We start from the raw sequence: 21,277 nt of genomic DNA, 5'->3' as shown, positions 1-21,277 counted from the left end.
CGCAAATATACTAGACATGCGTTGGCCAACCTCTATTCATCTTTCCGTGATAATTCTCATCTTACTGCTTCTGGGATTTCCCCCCCCCCCCCTTCTTAAGAAAATGGAATCGAAATTGATTATTTTAGATTTTGTAAGTTTTTCATGTTTCATCCATCTTAGACAAAAAATAGGGCTCTTGTTAAAAAACTTCTAGTTCCTGATATTACAACGAAACTCAAAGTACTGTTGAGAAAGCCCTCAAATACAGCATGGGTCCCTATTTCTCTGCATTACCACCTAATCGGCTTTTTCCAATTATGAGTTATTCTTCATTTTTTCTTTCCCTGTTTTGTTTTACTGTTTATTTTTTTCTGCATTTTACTCCGCGTATATATCACCTACACTATTGTATAGTGTAGGTGATAAATAAGTAATAATAATAACTGATCTAGGTAAATTTTTTTATTATTTCTTTTATATAATATTAAGTTTTATTGTTGTTTACAGTGAAAACTTGAACTTTATTTTGAAAGTTATAAGTGATCTGCCTGAAGTTTTATCAAAAGCATTTGTTCTTATGAGGCAGGACGTAAACGAAGACTTGGAAGCAATCAGAGAAGAAGGTGTCAAAGATTTGAGGTATTTCAGCTGCCTCTCTCTCTCTGCCTCTCTCGCTTATCTTTATCTTTTACTTTATATTTTACACTTTACTTTTTATCCTTTTACTTGGCATCCTTCTATCCTTTGAACAAGAATGAATTTTTCCTTTTATCTTTTTTTCCTTATCCTATTAGTTTTTTGCTTGTTTATCTTTTGTGTTTATCCTTTACTTTAACTATGTACTTTACTTCGTCCTTTATCCTTTACTTTTTTATTCTTTTACTTTGTATATTTTTTATCCGTTGACCAAAGAGGAACGTATTCCTTTTACTGTTTATCCTGCTGCTCTTTACTTGTTTATCTTTTAGCTTTACTCTCTATTGTATGCTCTTTCTTTTCCTTTATATTATCTGTATCCTTTACTTCTTATCTTTTAACCTTGTATACTTCATATCCTTTTATAATAATTTATTACAAACCCGCTATAAAAAAGAAGCATGAAGAAGCGGAGCAAAACAAAAGAAAAGAGAAAATAAAAACGAACACAAATCAACCGAACATAATAATCTACTAAATACAAACAAATCACACTTCAACTATCAAGCAAGAAAGTCGCTGGGAAATCAAATAATAGTGCCCTGTGTTTCACGAGAGCTTGTTTTTCAAAATTCGGCATGAACTCAACAGGATCAGGTATATGATACTTTTCTAGCAGACCAGTGTTACGGAGGTAAAGTGGCAGACCAAGCAGAAACTTTAAATATTTGCAAAAGCCTGAACGGATTCGCAACATATCTGAATTCGATAGCCAATGCCAAACGGGTGAGATGTAGTGAGCAAAGGGAAGAGCGACGGCACGATACAACCTAGCAAGGATATGCTTATTAAATTTAAACTTCAGGGCTGCAACCTTTCAGCCCTTTCTTTATCCTTTCAGCGAAGAGGAATTTCTTCCCCTTATCCTTTGTTCCACTACTTTTTGCTTGTTTATCCTTTATCTTTATCCTTAACTTTATTTTATCTTATCTGTATTGTTTACTTATTTTACTGTCTTTTCTTATCTTCACTGTAAAGTAGTTCTATTTGTTACTGTCAGTAATTTAGTTTTTAGCTTAAAACCATTACCCATTATCGTTTAAATTTTTGTTCTTTTACATTGTGTCCTTTATCCTTTGAAAGAAAAGTAATATATTCTTTTTACCCTTTGTTCTATTAATTTTTAATTGTTTAACCTTTATTTTTATCCTTAACTTTACTTTATCTTATCTGTGTTTTTGCTTATTTTACTGTCTTTTCTTATCTTCGCTGTAAAGTAGTTCTATTTGTTACTGTCAGTAATTTAGTTTTAGCTTAAAACCATTACACATTATCGTTTAATTTCTTAGCTTCTTAGCTTCTTTTCCTTTTCCTTCTTTAACTTTGAAAGAAGAGGAATTTAATACTTTTACCCTTTGTTCTATTAATTTTTAATTGCTTACCTTATTATCCTTAACTTCATCTTCATCTGTATTGCTTACGTCGATATGTTACTGTCTTGCATAACTTCGCTCAAACAGCTAGTTCCATTTGTTCCTGCCAGTATCCTTTAGCTTTAGCTTAAATCATTACTCATTATCGTTTTAGCTTCTTTATTCTTTTCCATTGTATCCTTTATCCTTTGAAAGACGAGGAATTTAATACTTTTATATGTCTTTACTTACCTTATTATCCTTTCATCTTCACCGTAAAGCTACGTCGATATGTTACTCTGCATAACCCTTAAACGGCTTTACTTTCTCTTATCAATATCCTTTACTTATCTTTCTTCTTTATCTTAGCTTCTTTATTCTTTTCCTTTTTATTCTTTAACTTTGAAAGAAGAGGAATTTAATACTTTTATATGTCTTTTACTTACCTTATTATCCTTTCATCTTCACCGTAAAGCTACGTCGATATGTTACTCTGCATAACCCTTAAACGGCTTTACTTTCTCTTATCAATATCCTTTACTTATCTTTCTTCTTTATCTTAGCTTCTTTAGCTTCTTTTCCTTTTTATTCTTTAACTTTGAAAGAAGAGGAATTTAATACTTTTATATGTCTTTTACTTACCTTATTATCCTTTCATCTTCACCGTAAAGCTACGTCGATATGTTACTCTGCATAACCCTTAAACGGCTTTCTTACGGCTTTTTCCAATAAATAAGTGACTATATTGCTGTTATCATATTTTGACGGTTACTTTTTAATAAAGCAAAAATATAACCAAATAAAGTCTCTGTGAAAATTGCTACTTTTTTTTTTTTTTAAATATTTTTGGATTTCTTTTCTCAGGGTTTAAGTGGTTTAAGGGTTCAACGAACCTCTGACAATTATAAAGGTAAGCAGTAACCAATCCTTCTTTCCACTAATCCCCCTAAGGTTACACCCATCCTAAAAAAAACCTACAATCTAACGTAAAGGAAATCCTAGAACATGGCTACTTTTCCTTCAGCGTGGTTGTTCCTGTTCTAAATAATTTTCGAAAATTTTCCCCTGGAAGCTACATTGCACACATTTATTGTGGTACAAGGACACTAGCAAAATATTCGCATATCGTTTATGTGACATAAATCGTTATGTGACATATATATATATATATATATATATATATATATATATATATATATATATATATATATATATATATATATATATATATATAATGATTCAGGGACAAGGGCCATCTAAAAATCCTAGTTTTGACTGGTTTGAAACTTATTATTGAAATTCCTTGTTACGAAGATTATTTTAAAACTTCGAATTGGTTCATCAATAACGTTATTAAACCTTCATGCTCCTGTATTTTATCATTGTTATCTAAGGGAAGGGGGTCAAAAGGTTTTGGATAAAAATCAAACACCAACGAAACTAGTTTCGTTGGTGTTTGATCTATACCTTTAGATACCTTTTGATATCTATACCTTTAGATTCCTCATCCTAGATGTAGCTCTTTCTAGATGTAATGACTAACTGTGTCCTAAACCCACCTCCAATGTTTCGATATAGTCTTAGACTACATATACAGGTAATTGTGCTGACTTTTTTTCGTTTGCATTACTTTTTTTTAACTAATGTCTCATCAACAGTTGGTAAATACGGCAAATGCTGGAAAAAATTCAACACAAACTTAAAAAAAGATTATATTTAGAAATAGCGTTGAATATGAATACAAAAGTTATGTTTCTTCGTAAAGATCTAGATTAGAGGCTATTGAAAAGGAAACATGTTAAGAATTTTTTTTTTACTTCTAATATGCAGAATAATTGTAGCTAAGTACTAAATTAACATGCCATTTTTGGCTAAAAACTGCATTTTTTTAGTCACTTCCGTATTAACCACTTCCATATTAGTCACTTCCGTATTTTTTTTTAATTATGTTGTTTAGATTTTTTAAAAGAAATTCCCACCTTTCTTTTTCCAGGGAGGCCACTTTATACATTATTGAAAAGCTACATAACTCTGAAAGCGCTAACAGGGATGAGTTGATAGGGCATTTCAACTCTCTACTGGCAGAATGTAAAACTGAGTCCATTCTTAAAAAAATTGATTATCTGTCCACTACCATAGGAGATATAAAAAAGGATACAGCAGAATGGAAGAAAATTGAAGAAAAAATTCCTTTGAAGGAAATTGAGAACGTTAGGACAGAACTAAAAGAACTTTACCGTGTTAATATGGAGCAAGATGCAACACTTCAGAGTTTGAATCGTGAAATTGTGTCTATTAAAAATGAAGCCTCACTAGCTACTCAACAGCTTTCTGAATTAATCACCAACTCCAAAGACCACGTCGAAAATCTTTTAAATTGTCATTCCAAAAGTTTTCACGAAACTTTACTGAAAACTGAAGAAAAATGTTTAAGTGATGTGATTTCAATGGTGAATGTCGTTATTACAGAAGTTCAGGCCTCAACACTTTTAGCTAATGTTGTTGATGAAAAGGTTGCCCTTATAAGACAAGAGGTTGAGGAATACAAAGAGGAAAGGGCTGAAGAAAATGGAGCTCTTGTTCCTGCTGTGACTGAAGCTATGGAAAAAGCGTTTTCAGGATTTGATATTGTGAACAGGATGGGTGTTATAAAGAAGGATATAGAATCTGCCTTTGACTGTATTTTGGATCAGCAACAAGATTTTGTCAAAACAGCTGTTAGAGATTTGAAAAAAGTTGAAGAGAAGGTGAGGTCTGTAAGGTAAGTAGACATGTGGTTCTTACACACTACGTCGTAGAACCTTTCAAATTGGTGAAATTAAGTGTTACGTTGATTTAAGCGTTAATTAAGCGTTCTTCAAGGAGAAAATTTTGTCAGTGACGTAAGTAGCACTAAATGAACTTGAGCTCTACTTATAATGTACGCTACGAAACGTTGAGTTACGTTAACGAAACGTTAAGTTACGTTAACGAAACGTTAAGTTATGTTAATTTAAATAAGTTAAGCTATGTTACGTTACAAAAAGTCAACACCCGTGCAACAAAATACATTTTCTGGATGCCCAATTGATGAATTTGGAAAAAAATTGAAAAACTTTTCATGGAAGGCCTTTCATGCGTAATTGGAGCTAGAATCTCTATCTCCATTCCAAGTTTTTATTTTGTATAATTTGCTTATGTTGAATGTATGGACATTTTTATGCATTTTAAAACCTGATCCTTGTTGAAAAGGACTTGTTTTAGTGTGAAAATTTTTCTACTTAACTTAGCATAACTGCACAACTATGCATAAAAAATTATGATAAGTCAATATAGCAGCAACAAAATAAAATTTTTAGATGGCCAATTGATGAGTTTGAATATAAATTGATAAATTTTTGAATAATTTGCTAATGATGAATGTATGTTTTTTTTTTGCATTTTAACCTTAGAGTTATTGGAAAGAACTTGTTTAAGTGTGAAAATGTGTACTTAACGTAATGTAACTGAATAGCTTTGCATACGAAATTATGATAAGGTTAATATAGCAGCAACAGATGGAAATTTTTGCTTGAGCCATGAGTAAGTTTTGAAAAACAGTTACTAAACTTTCCCTTTCACGCTGGATCAGAGCTTAAATTTCCATTCCACATTTTTTTTTAATTTTTGGATACTTCGCCAATTATGATTGTAATGATTTTAAACGATTGATATGCCAGTTCTATGGACTTTTACATAAGCCTAATGGGAAAGGATCTTTCTAAGAGGGAAAACTTATACTCGATGGAAGATAACTTAAGAACTTAGCATATACGATTTCGTACGTCGTTTGAAAGCCATTTTAGGGTATACATAGGGTATATTACTTCAGACGCACCCGCAGTCTAGACAAGGGTACGACTGCAGTCTAGATAATGCTTTGGTTCCGCCCCAATATTCATACAAATTGTAATGCACATAGATCTCTTTTCCTGTTTAGACCTAGGTTTCTATGTATTATTTTTATAGAGATAAAAATATAGATATTATATTTTTATAATTTATTTTTATAATTTTTTAAATTTATTTTTAAATTTATTTAAATTTGTTTTTATAATTTTATAATATAATTATATTTTTATAATTCCCTGAAAGATATATTTTAACTTGCTTATCCTTAAAACTTCTTAATTTCTATCCCTAAAGCATTTTTTTCTTTCATGGCATAAAAAAATCTGATTTTAAATTACAAATGCAATATGCGCATCCGATCCAGTCGTGCAAATCACGAACATGTTGGGGAGAGGGGCAAAACTTACTTCAATGAAAATACCCAAAAAAATATTTTTCGAAATCTAGGACGGGACAAAAAAATAGCGGGTTAAAACACCCACCCCTTTCGAATTGTTGGCACTCATTCGGCCTGTCTATTTTTAAGTTCATATTAATGCCAAGTTCCTTTTTCAGCCTTGCGTTCATACTAAGTAAAAAAAAGGGGAAAAGGCTCGTGGATGTAAAACCGCATTTCAGATTAAATTTAACAACCAGAGAACCAAAATTTGACGGTCCATTATCTCAGCACAAACAATTTTACTCTTTTCATTGATCTAAATAAATGTTATTTGTAATACAACTTTCATTTATATTTTACTATTAGGATAAGATAAGATATTTATTTTAAAAATCACTATCATATGCCCCGAAGGGCTGAATTCGAATTCTGGATTAAAAAATATCATAAAAAATCACGAAGACTGGAAAACTGGCAAAGATAGCCAAAACGAAAGAAAAGAAAAGAAAAATCAGAAAATTCTTTTCGCTTTTTTTACCATTTTGAATATTTTCTAAAAAAAAACACAAAAAAAACAATATAGATCTAATTGTTATGACAATACCTCCATTTTTTCACGGGGGATATTCATTGATACGAAAATAAGCCTATAGAAAGATTTCACATTGATCCAAAATTTGGGAACATCGTCATTTTCCGCTAATCGTGTAGAACCAAAAGAAAGCAGGTCGTCCCCGGTTGGAGCGGGAGGATTTCATAAGGAAAGATTTAAGGGAAATGGGAACTTCTTGGGAGGGTTTAAAGAAGGAGGCATTGAATAGACTGGGACCGAGGAGAGCCATGTCTAGCTGTGTTGGCCTTAGACGGCTTGGTCTTGCTGTAAGTTGTTAGTAGTAGTAATATAGTCGTAGGGCAACATGAAGCTTAAAGTTGTAATCGGAAAATGCTACATATATTCAAATAGTATGAGAATAGGTGTTTTTTTAATTGTGTTCATGTATATGTGACACCCTCTACCATTGCTGCTACTACTATTAGTGGTAGCAATACGAAGCAGTTGCTGCACTCACTGCAACACTAAGCTTTCTGAGGCCAACACAGCTGCGCACGCCGCTTCTCCTTTTCGAACCTCAATAAATGTCAGTTTTTTGGTTTTAAGTACATGGAACTAAAACATGTATTCTTATCAGTTATAGATTTTATTATAGATTATATATATATATATTATAGATTATAGATATATATATAGATTATAGATATATATATAGTTATATATATGGATATATATATATATATATATATATATATATATATATATATATATATATATATATATATATATATATATATATATATATATATATATATATATATATATATATATATATATATATATATATATATATATATATATATATATATATATATATATATATATATCATATATACTTTGCATCATAGCCAAAGCATATATACTTTGCATCATAGCCAAAGCATGTTGTTTTGCAGTAAAATATGTTAACGTCTAATTCCAAAGCCCGTTGTTTTGCAGTAGAAATTTGTTAACGTCTACCGTTAACTTTGCAGTACAAATTTTGCATCATAGCCAAAGCGTGTTGTTTTGCATTAGAAATATGTTAACGTCTTATGTTAACTTTGCAGTATAAAATTTGCATCATAGCCATAGCGTGTTGTTTTGTAGTAGAAATATGGTAACATCTAACGCCAGAGCGTGTTGTTTTGCAGTAGAATTATGTTAACTCTAACTTTAATTTTGCAGCATAAACTTTGCATCATAGCCAAAGCATGTTGTTTTGCAGTAAAAATATGTTAACGTCTAATGCCAAAGCATGTTGTTTTGCAGTAGAAATTTGTTAACGTCTAACTTTAATTTTGCAGTACAAATTTTGCATCATAGCCAAAGCGTGTTGTTTTGCATTAGAAATATGTTAACGTCTTATGTTAACTTTGCAGTATAAATTTTGCATCATAGCCAAAGCGTTTTGTTTTGTAGTAGAAATATGGTAACATCTAACGCCAGAACGTGTTGTTTTGCAGTAGAATTATGTTAACTCTAACTTTAACTTTGCAGCATAAACTTTGAATCATTGCCAAAGCATGTTGTTTTGCAGTAAAAATAGGTTAACGTCTAATGACAAAGCCTGTTGTTTTGCAGTAGAAATTTGTTAACGTCTAACGTTAATTTTGCAGTACAAATTTTGCATCATAGCCAAAGCGTGTTGTTTTGCATTAGAAATATGTTAACGTCTTATGTTAACTTTGCAGTATAAATTTTGCATCATAGCCATAGCGTGTTGTTTTGTAGTAGAAATATGGTAACATCTAACGCCAGAACGTGTTGTTTTGCAGTAGAATTATGTTAACTCTAAGTTTAACTTTGCAGCATAAACTTTGCATCATAGCCAAAGCATGTTGTTTTGCAGTAAAAATATGTTAACGTCTAATGCCAAAGCATGTTGTTTTGCAGTAGAAATTTGTTAACGTCTAACTTTAATTTTGCAGTACAAATTTTGCATCATAGCCAAAGCGTGTTGTTTTGCATTAGAAATATGTTAACGTCTTATGTTAACTTTGCAGTATAAATTTTGCATCATAGCCATAGAGTTTTGTTTTGTAGTAGAAATATGGTAAAATCTAACGCAAGAACGTGTTGTTTTGCAGTAGAATTATGTTAACTCTAACTTTAACTTTGCAGCATAAACTTTGCATCATAGCCAAAGCATGTTGTTTTGCAGTAAAAATATGTTAACGTCTAATGCCAAAGCCTGTTGTTTTGCAGTAGAAATTTGTTAATGTCTAACGTTAATTTTGCAGTACAAATTTTGTATCATAACCAAAGCGTGTTGTTTTGTAGTAGAAATATTATAACCTCTAACGCAAGAGCGTGTTGTTTTGCAGTAGAGATATGGTAACATATAGCGCAAAAGCGTGTTGTTTTGCAGTAGAAATATGTTAACGTCTAATGTCAAAGCCTGTTGTTTTGCAGTAGAAATTTGTTAACGTCTAACGTTAATTTTGCAGTACAAATTTTGTATCATAACCAAAGCGTGTTGTTTTGCAGTAGAAATATGTTAACCTCTAACGTTAACTTTGCAGTATAAGCTTTCCATCTTAGCCAAAGCGTGTTGTTTTGTAGTAGAAATATGATAACGTCTAACGCCAGAGCGTGTTGTTTTGCAGTAGAGATATGGTAACATATAGCGCAAAAGCGTGTTGTTTTGCAGTAGAAATATGTTAACGTCTAATGTCAAAGCCTGTTGTTTTGCAGTAGAAATTTTTTAACGTCTAACGTTAATTTTGCAGTACAAATTTTGTATCATAACCAAAGCGTGTTGTTTTGCAGTAGAAATATGTTAACCTCTAACGTTAACTTTGCAGTATAAATTTTGCATCATAGCCATAGCGTGTTGTTTTGTAGTAGAAATATGGTAACATCTAACGCCAGAGCGTGTTGTTTTGCAGTAGAATTATGTTAACTCTAACTTTAACTTTGCTGCATAAACTTTGCATCATTGCCAAAGCATGTTGTTTTGCAGTAAAAATATGTTAACGTCTAATGCCAAAGCCTGTTGTTTTGCAGTAGAAGTTTGTTAACGTCTAACGTTAATTTTGCAGTACAAATTTTGTATCATAAGCAAAGCGTGTTGTTTTGCAGTAGAAATATGATAACGTCTAACGCCAGACCGTGTTGTTTTGCAGTAGAGATATGGTAACATATAGCGCAAAAGCGTGTTGTTTTGCAGTAGAAATATGTTAACGTCTAGCGTTAACTTTGCAGTGCAAACTTTGCATCATAGCCAAAGGGTACTGTTGTGCAGCAGAAATATGTTAACGTCTAACGTTAACTTTGCAGTATAAACTTTCCATCATAGCCAAACCGTGTTGTTTTTTAGTAGAAATATGATAACGTCTAACGCCAGAGCGTGTTGTTTTGCATTAGAGATATGGTAACATATAACGCAAAAGCGTGGTGTTTTGCAGTAGAAATATGTTAACGTCTAGCGTTAACTTTGCAGTGCAAACTTTGCATCATAGCCAAAGGGTTCGGTTTTACAGCAGAAATATGTTAACGTCTAACGTTAACTTTGCAGTATAAACTTTCCATGTTGTTTTGTAGTAGAAATATGATAACATCTAACGCTAGAGCTTGTTGTTTTGCAGTTGAAATATGTTAACGTCTACCGTTACTTTTCAGTGCAAACTTTGCATCATAGCCAAAGGGTTCTGTTTTGCAGTAGAAATATGCTAAGGTCTAACGTTAACTTTGCAGTATAAACTTTCCATCATGGCCAAAGCGTGTTGTTTTGTAGTAGAAATATGATAACGTCTAACGCCAGATCGTATTGTTTTGCAGTGGAGATATGGTAACATATCGTGCAAAAGCGTGTTGTTTTGCAGTAGAGATATATTAACGTCTAGCGTTCACTTTGCAGTGCAAACTTTGCATCATAGTCAAAGGGTATTGTTTTGCAGCAGAAATCTGTTAACGTCTAACGTTAACTTTGCAGTATAAACTTTCCATCATAGCCAAAGCGTGTTGTTTTGTAGTAGAAATATGATAACATCTAACGCTAGAGCGTGTCGTTTTGCAGTAGAAATATGTTAACGTCTAGTGTTACTTTGCAGTGCAAACTTTGCATCATAGCCAAAGGGTTCTGTCTTGCAGTAGAAATATACTAAGGTCTAACGTTAACTTTGCAGTATAAACTTTCCATCATAGCCAAAGCGTGTTGTTTTGTAGTAGAAATATGATAACGTCTAAGGCCGGGGCGTGTTGTTTTGCAGTAGAGATATGGTAACATATAGCGCAAAAGCGTGTCTTTTTTCAGTAGAAATGTGTTAACGTCTAGCGTTATCTTTGCAGTGCAAACTTGCATCATATCCAAAGGGTACTGTTTTGCAGTAGAAATATGTTAACCTCTAACGTTAACTTTGCAGTATAAGCTTTCCATCTTAGCCAAAGCGTGTTGTTTTGTAGTAGAAATATTATAACGTCTAACGCCAGAGCGTGTTGTTTTGCAGTAGAAACATGTTAACGTCTAGCGTTACTTTGCAGTGCAAAGTTTGCATCATAGCCAACGGGTTCTGTTGTGCAGTAGAAATATGCTAAGGTCTAACGTTAACTTTGCAGTATAAACTTTCCATCATAGCCAAAGCGTGTCGTTTTGTAGTAGAAATATGATAACGTCTAACGCCAGAGCGTGTTGTTTTTCAGTAGAGATATGGTAACATATAGCGCAAAAGCGTGTTGTTTTGCAGTAGAAATATGTTATCGTCTAGCGTTAACTTTGCAGTAGAAACTTTCCATTATAGCCAAAGCGTGTTATTTTGCAGTAGAAATATGATAACGTCTAACGCCAGAGCGTGTTGTTTTCCAGTAGAGATATGGTTACATATAGCGCAATAAAGCGTGTCTTTTTGCAGTAGAAATATGTTAACGTCTAGCGTTAACTTTGCAGTGCAAACTTTGCATCATAGCCAAAGGGTACTGTTTTGCAGCAGAAATATGTTAACGTCTAACGTTAACTTTGCAGTATAAACTTTGCATCATAGCCAAAGCGTGTTGTTTTGTAGTAGAAATATGATAAAATTTAACACTAGAGCGTGTTGTTTTGCAGTAGAAATATGTTAACGTCTAGCGTTACTTTGCAGTGCAAACTTTGCATCATAGCCAAAGGGTTCTGTCTTGCAGTAGAAATATGCTAAGGTTTAACGTTAACTTTGCAGTATAAGCTTTCCATCTTAGCCAAAGCGTGTTGTTTTGTAGTAGAAATATTATAACGTCTAACGCCAGACCGTGTTGTTTTGCAGTAGAGATATGGTAACATATAGCGCAAAAGCGTGTTGTTTTGCAGTATAAATATGTTAACGTCTAGCGTTAACTTTGCAGTGCAAACTTTGCATCATAGCCAAAGGGTACTGTTTTGCAGCAGAAATATGTTAATGTCTAACGTTAACTTTGCAGGTTAAACTTTCCATCATAGCCAAAGCGTGTTGTTTGTAGTAGAAATATGATAACATCTAACGCTAGAGCATGTTGTTTTGCAGTAGAAATATGTTAACGTCTAGCGTTACTTTGCAGTGCAAACTTTGCATCATAGCCAAAGGGTTCTGTCTTGCAGTAGAAATATGCTAAGGTCTAACGTTAACTTTACAGTATAAACTTTCCATCATAGCCAAAGCGTGTTGTTTTGTAGTAGAAATATGATAACGTCTAACGCCAGAGCGTGTTGTTTTGCAGTAGAGATATGGTAACATATAGCGCAAAAGCGTGTTGTTTTGCAGTAGAAATATGTTAACGTCTAGCGTTAACTTTGCAGTGCAAACTTTGCATCATAGCCAAAGGGTACTGTTTTGCAGTAGAAATATGTTAACCTCTAACGTTAACTTTGCAGTATATGCTTTCCATCTTAGCCAAAGCGTGTTGTTTTGTAGTAGAAATATTATAACGTCTAACGCCAGAGCGTGTTGTTTTGCAGTAGAGATATGGTAACATATAGCGCAAAAGTGTGTTGTTTTGCAGTAGAAGTATATTAACGTCTAACGTTAACTTTGCAGTATAAACTTTCCATCATAGCCAAAGCGTGTTGTTTTGTAGTAGAAATAGGATAACATCTAACGCTAGAGCGTGTTGTTTTGCAGTAGATATATGTTAACGTCTAGTGTTACTTTGCAGTGCAAACTTTGCATCATAGCCAAAGGGTACTGTTTTGCAGCAGAAATATGTTAACGTCTAACGTTAACTTTGCAGTATATACTTTCCATCATGGCCAAAGCGTGTTGTTTTGTAGTAGAAATATAATAACGTCTAACGCCAGATCGTGTTGTTTTGCAGTAGATATATGGTAAAATATAGTGCAAAAGTGTGTTGTTTTGCAGTAGAAATATATTAACGTTAACTTTGCAGTATAAACTTTCCATCATAGCCAAAGCGTGTTGTTTTGTAGTAGAAATAGGATAACATCTAACGCTAGAGCGTGTTGTTTTGCAGTAGATATATGTTAACGTCTAGTGTTACTTTGCAGTGCAAACTTTGCATCATAGCCAAAGGGTACAGTTTTGCAGCAGAAATATGTTAACGTCTAACGTTAACTTTGCAGTATAAACTTTCCATCATAGCCAAAGCGTGTTGTTTTGTAGTAGAAATATGATAGCATCTAACGCTAGAGCGTGTTGTTTTGCAGTAGAAATATGTTAACGTCTAGCGTTACTTTGCAGTGCAAACTTTGCATCATAGCCAAAGGGTTCTGTTTTGCAGTAGAAATATTCTAAGGTCTAACGTTAACTTTGCGGTATAAACTTTCCATCATGGCCAAAGCGTGTTGTTTTGTAGTAGAAATATGATAACGTCTAACGCCAGATCGTGTTGTTTTGCTGTAGAGATATGGTAACATATAGTGCAAAAGCGTGTTGTTTTGCAGTAGAAATATATTAACGTCTAGCGTTAACTTTTCAGTGCAAACTTTTCATCATAGCCAAAGGGTACTGTTTTGCAGTAGAAATATGCTAAGGTCTAACGTTAACTTTGCAGTATAAACTTTCCGTCATGGCAAAAGCGTGTGGTTTTGCAGTAGAAATATATTAACGTCTAGCGTTAACTTTGCAGTGCATACTTTGCATCATAGCCAAAGGGTACATGTTTTGCAGCAGAAATCTGTTAACGTCTAACGTTAACTTTGCAGTATAAACTTTCCATCATAGCCAAAGCGTGTTGTTTTGTAGTAGAAATATGATAGCATCTAACGCTAGAGCTTGTTGTTTTGCAGTAGAAATATGTTAACGTCTAGCGTTACTTTGCAGTGCAAACTTTGCATCATAGTCAAAGGGTTCTGTTTTGCAGTAGAAATATGCTAAGGTCTAACGTTAACTTTGCAGTATAAACTTTCCATTATGGCCAAAGCGTGTTGTTTTGTAGTAGAAATATGATAATGTCTAACGCCAGATCGTGTTGTTTTGCAGTAGAGATATGGTAACATATGCAAACTTTGCATCATAGCCATAGGGTTCTGTCTTGCAGTAGAAATGTGCTAAGGTCTAACGTTAAACTTTGCAGTATAAACTTTCCATCATAGCCAAAGCGTGTTGTTTTGCAGTAGAAATATGTTAACATCTAACATTAAAATTAGTTCTAAAAAGAATGGGAAAGATATATCTTTTGAAAGATAGTGTGTTGGTAATTATAATGTAGCGTCTGGTGACTTTTTAAAAAGGTCTGGTGACATTAATGTTATATGCAATAGGATTAAAGCTCAAATTTTGATAATTAAATAGTATTGTATGAAATATTAGTTTATTAAATTGAAATACAAGTAGGAAATAATGGTAATTAAATACTGTAAAATGATAATCAATAGAGGAAAATTATTTTCACGAATTATTTAAAGCCAAACCCGGTCTGCGCAAAGTACGCCCATGTTAGTTTGTAAACGTCCGGGTAAGTTAAGCGGGTGAGTTGACTTTAAGATGGTAGGGCGAAGGTAGAGAGTAAGCTAAGATGGTAGAACAGAATTAGACGTGTTTTAGTCTCCCGTGCATTTGCCAGAAAAGGTAAATTTGGTACCCGAAAAGCACCTGAAAAGACAAGTGTGCAGTAGATGGCGTTAAACCACCACACGCTAGATGGCGCTAATGAATTTTCTTTTAGACACTCGCGCCAGTTTCCACTCATAAAAGTTTCTATTCTCTTTGGATAGTTCGTTTTCAAGAACAGAGAAAGCAAAATAACACAAAACTTTTGCGATTTTCTTGTTGCTAGATATTTCTAAAAATATTTCTATTTTCTGTTTTCTAGTGAAGAGTCTTCGCATATCTTGTCCCTGTACCGTATGGTATTGGTAACAAGTTGTTTTATTCAAATACAATGCAATATATTTTGATTTCTTCGGTTATTTTCGCATAAAAAGAAAAAATAATAAATAAATTACATAATTAATAATTAAATAATTATTTATATAATCAAATTATATTAATTATATTAATTTAAATTTAAATTAATTAATTTAAATTATATTATATTAAATTATAATAAAATAGTTAAATTAAATAATTAATAATTAAATTAATTCGGCTTACCTGAAAGCACGATGGCAGACCTGTATCCAATTAATTCCCTATTTTTCAATACACAACTGAAACTCAGTACCAAAACAGTACTGATAACACCTCACAATAGAGATCGATTAGGTTTCTAAGGAAAAAACAACATCCAGCATTGAATTTGTGGAGCCAATTTATGAAACTATGATTTTTGCTATTGTGCTTTATTTCCTTTTTTGGAGGGGCTCCAAGTTCTGTTTTTAATTTGAGTTTTTTACCTTAATTTTTTGTCTTTTGATTTTTTTCTCCAGCGCTCCAAAGTTTCTACTTTTCTTGTATGTTTTGAATAATGGTTTTGTTCTTTTGCAGGCCATGGACCCTTATTGGGCCATGTCGTTTTATGTTTATTAATATTTTATTTTATATATTAATATTAATATATTAATATTAATATTTTAATAATATATATTAATATTATATATTATACACTATATTATATATATATGTTATATTATATATTATATTATATATATATATTATATTTTAATAATAATATATTAATATTAATATTTTTTGCTAAGGTAGATGATTTTTCCAAGGTCATCTTAATTCTGTTACTTTTAGCTTGGAGTTGGGAAAGAAGAATCATTTTATTGAAAAAATCCGAAAAAGAAAAATCAAGCTTATAAAATAAGGAAATTTATGAATAACAGGAACATGATAGGTTTTAATCTAAGCGTACATTACTGAATAATTTTTTTTTTTAAAATTTATTTTAATTTAATATTTTATCTAAGTGTACATTACTGAATAATTTAAATTTTTAAAAATTTATTTTCATTTAATATTTTATTCTAAGTGTACATTACTGAATAATTTTTTTTTTAATTTATTTTAATTTAATATTTTATCTAAGTGTACATTACTGAATAATTTAAATTTTTTTAAATTTATTTTCATTTAATATTTTATTCTAAGTGTACATTACTGAATAATTTAAATTTTTTTAAATTTATTTTCATTTAATATTTTATTCTAAGTGTACATTACTGAATAATTTAATTTTTTTAAATTTGTTTTCATTTAATATTTTATTCTAAGTGTACATTACTGAATAATTTAAATTTTTTTAAATTTATTTTCATTTAATATTATATTCTAAGTGTACATTACTGAATAATTTAAATTTTTTTAAATTTATTTTCATTTAATATTTTATTCTAAGTGTACATTACTGAATAATTTAATTTTTTTAATTTATTTTAATTTAATATTTTATCTAAGTGTACATTACTGAATAATTTAAATTTTTTAAATTTATTTTCATTTAATATTTATTCTAAGTGTACATTACTGAATAATTTTTTTTTAAATTTATTTTAATTTAATATTTTATCTAAGTGTACATTACTGAATAATTTAAATTTTTTTAAATTTATTTTAATTTAATATTTTATCTAAGTGTACATTACTGAATAATTTAAATTTTTTAAATTTATTTTCATTTAATATTTTATCTAAGTGTACATTACTAAATAATTAAAATTTTTTAAAATTTATTTTCATTTAATATTTTATCTAAGTGTACATTACTGAATAATTTAAATTTTTTTAAATTTATTTTCATTTAATATTTTATCTAAGTGTACATTACTGAATAATTTAAATTTTTTAAATTTATTTTCATTTAATATTTTATCTAAGTGTACACTACTGAATAATTTAAATTTTTTTAAATTTATTTTCATTTAATATTTTATCTAAGTGTACATTACTGAATAATTTAATTTTTTTGAATTTATTTTCATTTAATATTTTATCTAAGTGTACATTACTGAATAATTTAAATTTTTTTAAATTTATTTTCATTTAATATTTTATCTAAGTGTACATTACTGAATAATTTAAATTTTTTTAAATTATTTTCATTTAATATTTTATCTAAGCGTACATTACTGAATAATTTAAATTTTTTTAAATTTATTTTCATTTAATATTTTATCTAAGTGTACATTACTGAATAATTTAATTTTTTTAAATTTATTTTCATTTAATATTTTATCTAAGTGTACATTACTGAATAATTTAAATTTTTTTAAATTTATTTTCATTTAATATTTTATCTAAGTGTACATTACTGAATAATTTAAATTTTTTTTAATTTAATATTTTATCTAAGTGTACATTACTGAATAATTTATTTTTTTTTTAAATTTATTTTAATTTAATATTTATTCTAAGTGTACATTACTGAATAATTTAAATTTATGCTAAATTGTGCTTTATTTCACTCTCTACTCTATGTATGAACTTGCTTCCTTAGCCGAGGGAACTTAGCCGCAGGGCAGGATAAAGGGTGTTTGGAGTGACTGAGCCCAATCGGGCCCCGCATTTGAAAGCGTCACATCAAAATGAACAAAAAACTGTTACCATCAAAATGAATAAAAACAATAGTTAAATTTTAAAGCAAATTGTTTTTGACTATAAGGAATAAATAAATTGTTTTCGATTTATTTCAATAATTAAAAATATATTTATTTTAAGTTTGCATTACTGGATAAGATTTATTAATGTGCTTATTATTATATAATATTTATACTTTATATTATAGAAAACTTATGACCGTAAAAGTTCATGTCAAATTTATTGAATTTAATCGGGATATATCTCCCTATATACCCCTATACGAGGGGTATATAGGGGTATATCAAAATCTCCCTATACGAGGGAGATTTGTACCGCGTGCGTGAACTACATTACGTACTTAAACTATTATGCCTGCATATTTTATTTAAATATTTAACATATAAAGAGGGCTCCGCAAAAAAATACAATCGGGCACCGTGCCTATTTGATCTGGACCTGCTTAGCCGGGGGTATTCCTGCCCTTTTGGGGGTACTGGAACCTGTGCCTGGTGGTGGACAACTCAAAACCCTTTAATTCTTCTCACTCGTATGATTATGTGAAAGGGGACTTAGGAGTTATGTAGGATAATCCGCGGAGTCAATGATACATGGGCCCTGATTCTAACTAAATGTTTTTATCCGCGTTTATCTTAACTTCATGGATTTTTTAATTACTATTCTATGTAATAATTTTTAACACATGATGTTTACCTAATAATTATTTGATTTTAGTTTGATTAATATTTATTGAATGAAGGGCCCCTGATTAAAACTGTATTTTTTTTATCCTTGTTTCTTTTAACTTTATAAGTTGTTTAATTACTATTTTACATAATAATTATTAACTGAAAGGGTTTATCTAATAACTATTTTATTATAGTTTGATTAGTAATAATTCAATTAGGATCCCCTGATTATAATTTTATCTTTCTCTCTGTTTATTTTAACTTTATTAATTGTTTTACTACTATTTTTATTTTAAACTTATCAAGTAAAAATTTTTACCTAATAGTTGTTTGATTTTGATTTGAACAATAGTTATTCAATTACGGGCCCCTGATTATATAACTTATTTTTTTTAACATGTTTATATCAACTTTTATAAATTGTTTTATTACTAATAATATTATTCTTTATATTTAATTATTAACTTCCAAAATAATTAATATAATAATTTATACAATATTTACTATTTAATAAATACTTAATAACTATTAATAATAATAATGTAATTTTCTATATTTTTTCTATACTAATATAAATATCTATGATAATTTTTATAGTTATTACGACTGCTATTACTAGGAACAACTCGCCGCAACACCAAACCACCTGATACCAACACAACTACGCACGCTCCTCCTCTATACCAACCTATTTGAAGCCTCCCTCTTTACACCCTCCCAGGAAGTTCCCATTGCCCTTAAAATTTTCTTCACGACATACTCCCACCACAACTTTGGACGACCTGCTTATCCGTTTAGCCCTAGACGGTTAGCCGAAAAGGGCAATATTTGGCAATCTGTCATCCTTCATCTGCAGAACCTGCGCTAGCTATCTCAACCTTTCTCTAACTGACTAGAAATATTCACTTAATAATTGTTTAACTATAAGTTGATTTATAATTATTTAATTCATTACTCTACTACATTTATTTCAACTTAATCTTTAGCGATGAACAATGGAACAAGATATCAAAATTGGAGGAACTGATTGAGAATGCCTCTAAATCAAACATGGCACAAAATGAAGAACCCAAAGAATGTCTCTGCTACAACCAAATAGAAGCTTTGCTTAAAGAGAACCAAGGCAAAGCCTCCCGCCAACCTCTAATCCTTCAGAATGCCGAGATACAGACTAGCTCTGCTTTTACTTGTGACAAAGCCACGCTTACTGACATAGACCTTGTTCAGGTATGTAAAAAGATTTTAAGAGGTAGAGGTATTTTAGTGGTATAAAATATTAGAGGTATGTAAAAAAAAGTGTAAAGTGTAGTGTAAAGTGTAAAAGTGTAAGGTGTGGGGGAATTTGAATTAAGCAGAAGGTACGATGTGTATACATTTAATACTACCACTATATTTTACTGTGACTAGTGACGCTAAGGGTATTAAGGTGAAACTTTTAAGGAACGTTCAGGGGGAGTTTTAATGAAACGAAAAAACTGTATGCAAGCAGGTTTCCAAAAGGGCATATAAGTAATATATTCCAAAAGGGCATATAAGCGCCACTCTATAACTACTAAAAATATCATTCAAACTTGTAAAAGAGATAATTCGATTCAAAATTAGAAATTCTTATGCCCTTTTTAACCCTTTCATTCCGTAGGTAACCATATGGTAATCGTTCTTTCCACGTTCTTAGTGTCTCTTGTAGTTCTGATACCAAGATCCTTACAGTAGATACTTCCATGCTTCCGTACAGCCTTCGCCGTGTTCCTTAGAACTAAGTCCATTAAATGAATGTGAATCTTGTATATCGTTGAATGTTGTATGAGCAGAAAAGAATAAATATATTTACAAAAAGGGTTGCCTATGTTGGGGAAGGATAGCAAAGGTCTAGACCCCCTACCCTAAGCCTATGGGTGCTTTTTAACGCATTTTTGAAAGAATAAGTAAAATTTTCTCAATTTCACATAATTGAATAATTTACTTTGCTTAAAATAAAGTTTTTCCTGAAGAAAAGGCAGCCAATAGTTCTGAAATCCAGTGCAACCCTATTATTGACCCTTTTTTGGGAGCCATTTGATATTGAATGAGGGGTAGCTATTTGATAAGTAAAGAATGAACTATGTCCGTAGCTATAGTTGCATTGTAAACTATGTCCGTAGGTGGCCACTCTGTTCACTTGTGAACACCAATTCGCAGGAGGCCAAAACAGCCACGCTCGTCTTCCATCCTAATCTATTCAAAACCTCCCTATTTACACACTCCCAGGAATTTCAGATATCCCTCGATCGTTGCGATCTTTACGAAATCGATCTTTACAAAATCCTTCCACCCTAACCGCGGACGACTCGCTTTCCGTTTAGTCCTAGACAGTTGGCCGAAATCTTCGGCTATCTGTCATTCTTCATCCGTAGTACGTGTCCTATACATCTCAACTTTTTCCTCATTATAGCCCTAGAAAGTAGGACTGAACCACACTTTTCGTACAGCTTCTCTTTGGAATACGGTCAGTCAGTCGAGTACCCAAAACAATCCGTAGGTAATTTCTCTGGAAAATATCTAGCAAAACTTTCCTGATGATAGATGTTAAGTATATCAAATTTGATTTAAATTAAGTTGTAATTCTTTGTTGGTTTGTGAGTATAGCATGGTTGTGAGTATAGTTTATAGTTGTTTGTGAGTACATGGTTTGTGAGTATATGGATTATAGTTGGTTTGTGAGTATAGCATGGTTTGTGAGTATAGTTTATAATTGTTCGTGAGTACATGGTTTGTGAATACATGATTTATAGTTGGTTTGTGAGTATAGCATGGTTTGTGAGTATAGTTTATATTTGTTTGTGAGTACATGGTTTGTGAGTAAATGGTTT

The 21,277-nt window shown here is 31.1% G+C and overlaps 1 protein-coding gene across 2 annotated transcripts in view; it reads left to right on the top strand.

Annotated features, from left to right (window-relative positions):
* Positions 1–21,277, top strand: part of LOC148939747 (uncharacterized) — a 241,434-nt gene that overhangs the window by 39,981 nt on the left and 180,176 nt on the right. For both annotated transcript variants that reach the window (XM_089106283.1, XM_089106282.1), the window contains exons 5-7: positions 490–621; positions 4,024–4,791; positions 19,415–19,655. In XM_089106283.1, the coding sequence (XP_088962409.1) occupies positions 490–621; positions 4,024–4,791; positions 19,415–19,655 (1,141 nt within the window). The remainder of the gene's footprint in view (positions 1–489; positions 622–4,023; positions 4,792–19,414; positions 19,656–21,277) is intronic.

This window comes from Artemia sp. Qi Xiang Cuo, chromosome 20 (genome assembly GCF_049724085.1).
Source record: "Artemia sp. Qi Xiang Cuo chromosome 20, ASM4972408v1, whole genome shotgun sequence".
In the NCBI taxonomy this organism is placed as follows: Eukaryota; Metazoa; Arthropoda; class Branchiopoda; order Anostraca; family Artemiidae; genus Artemia; species Artemia sp. Qi Xiang Cuo.
This window is presented reverse-complemented; position numbering and strand designations above follow the sequence as displayed.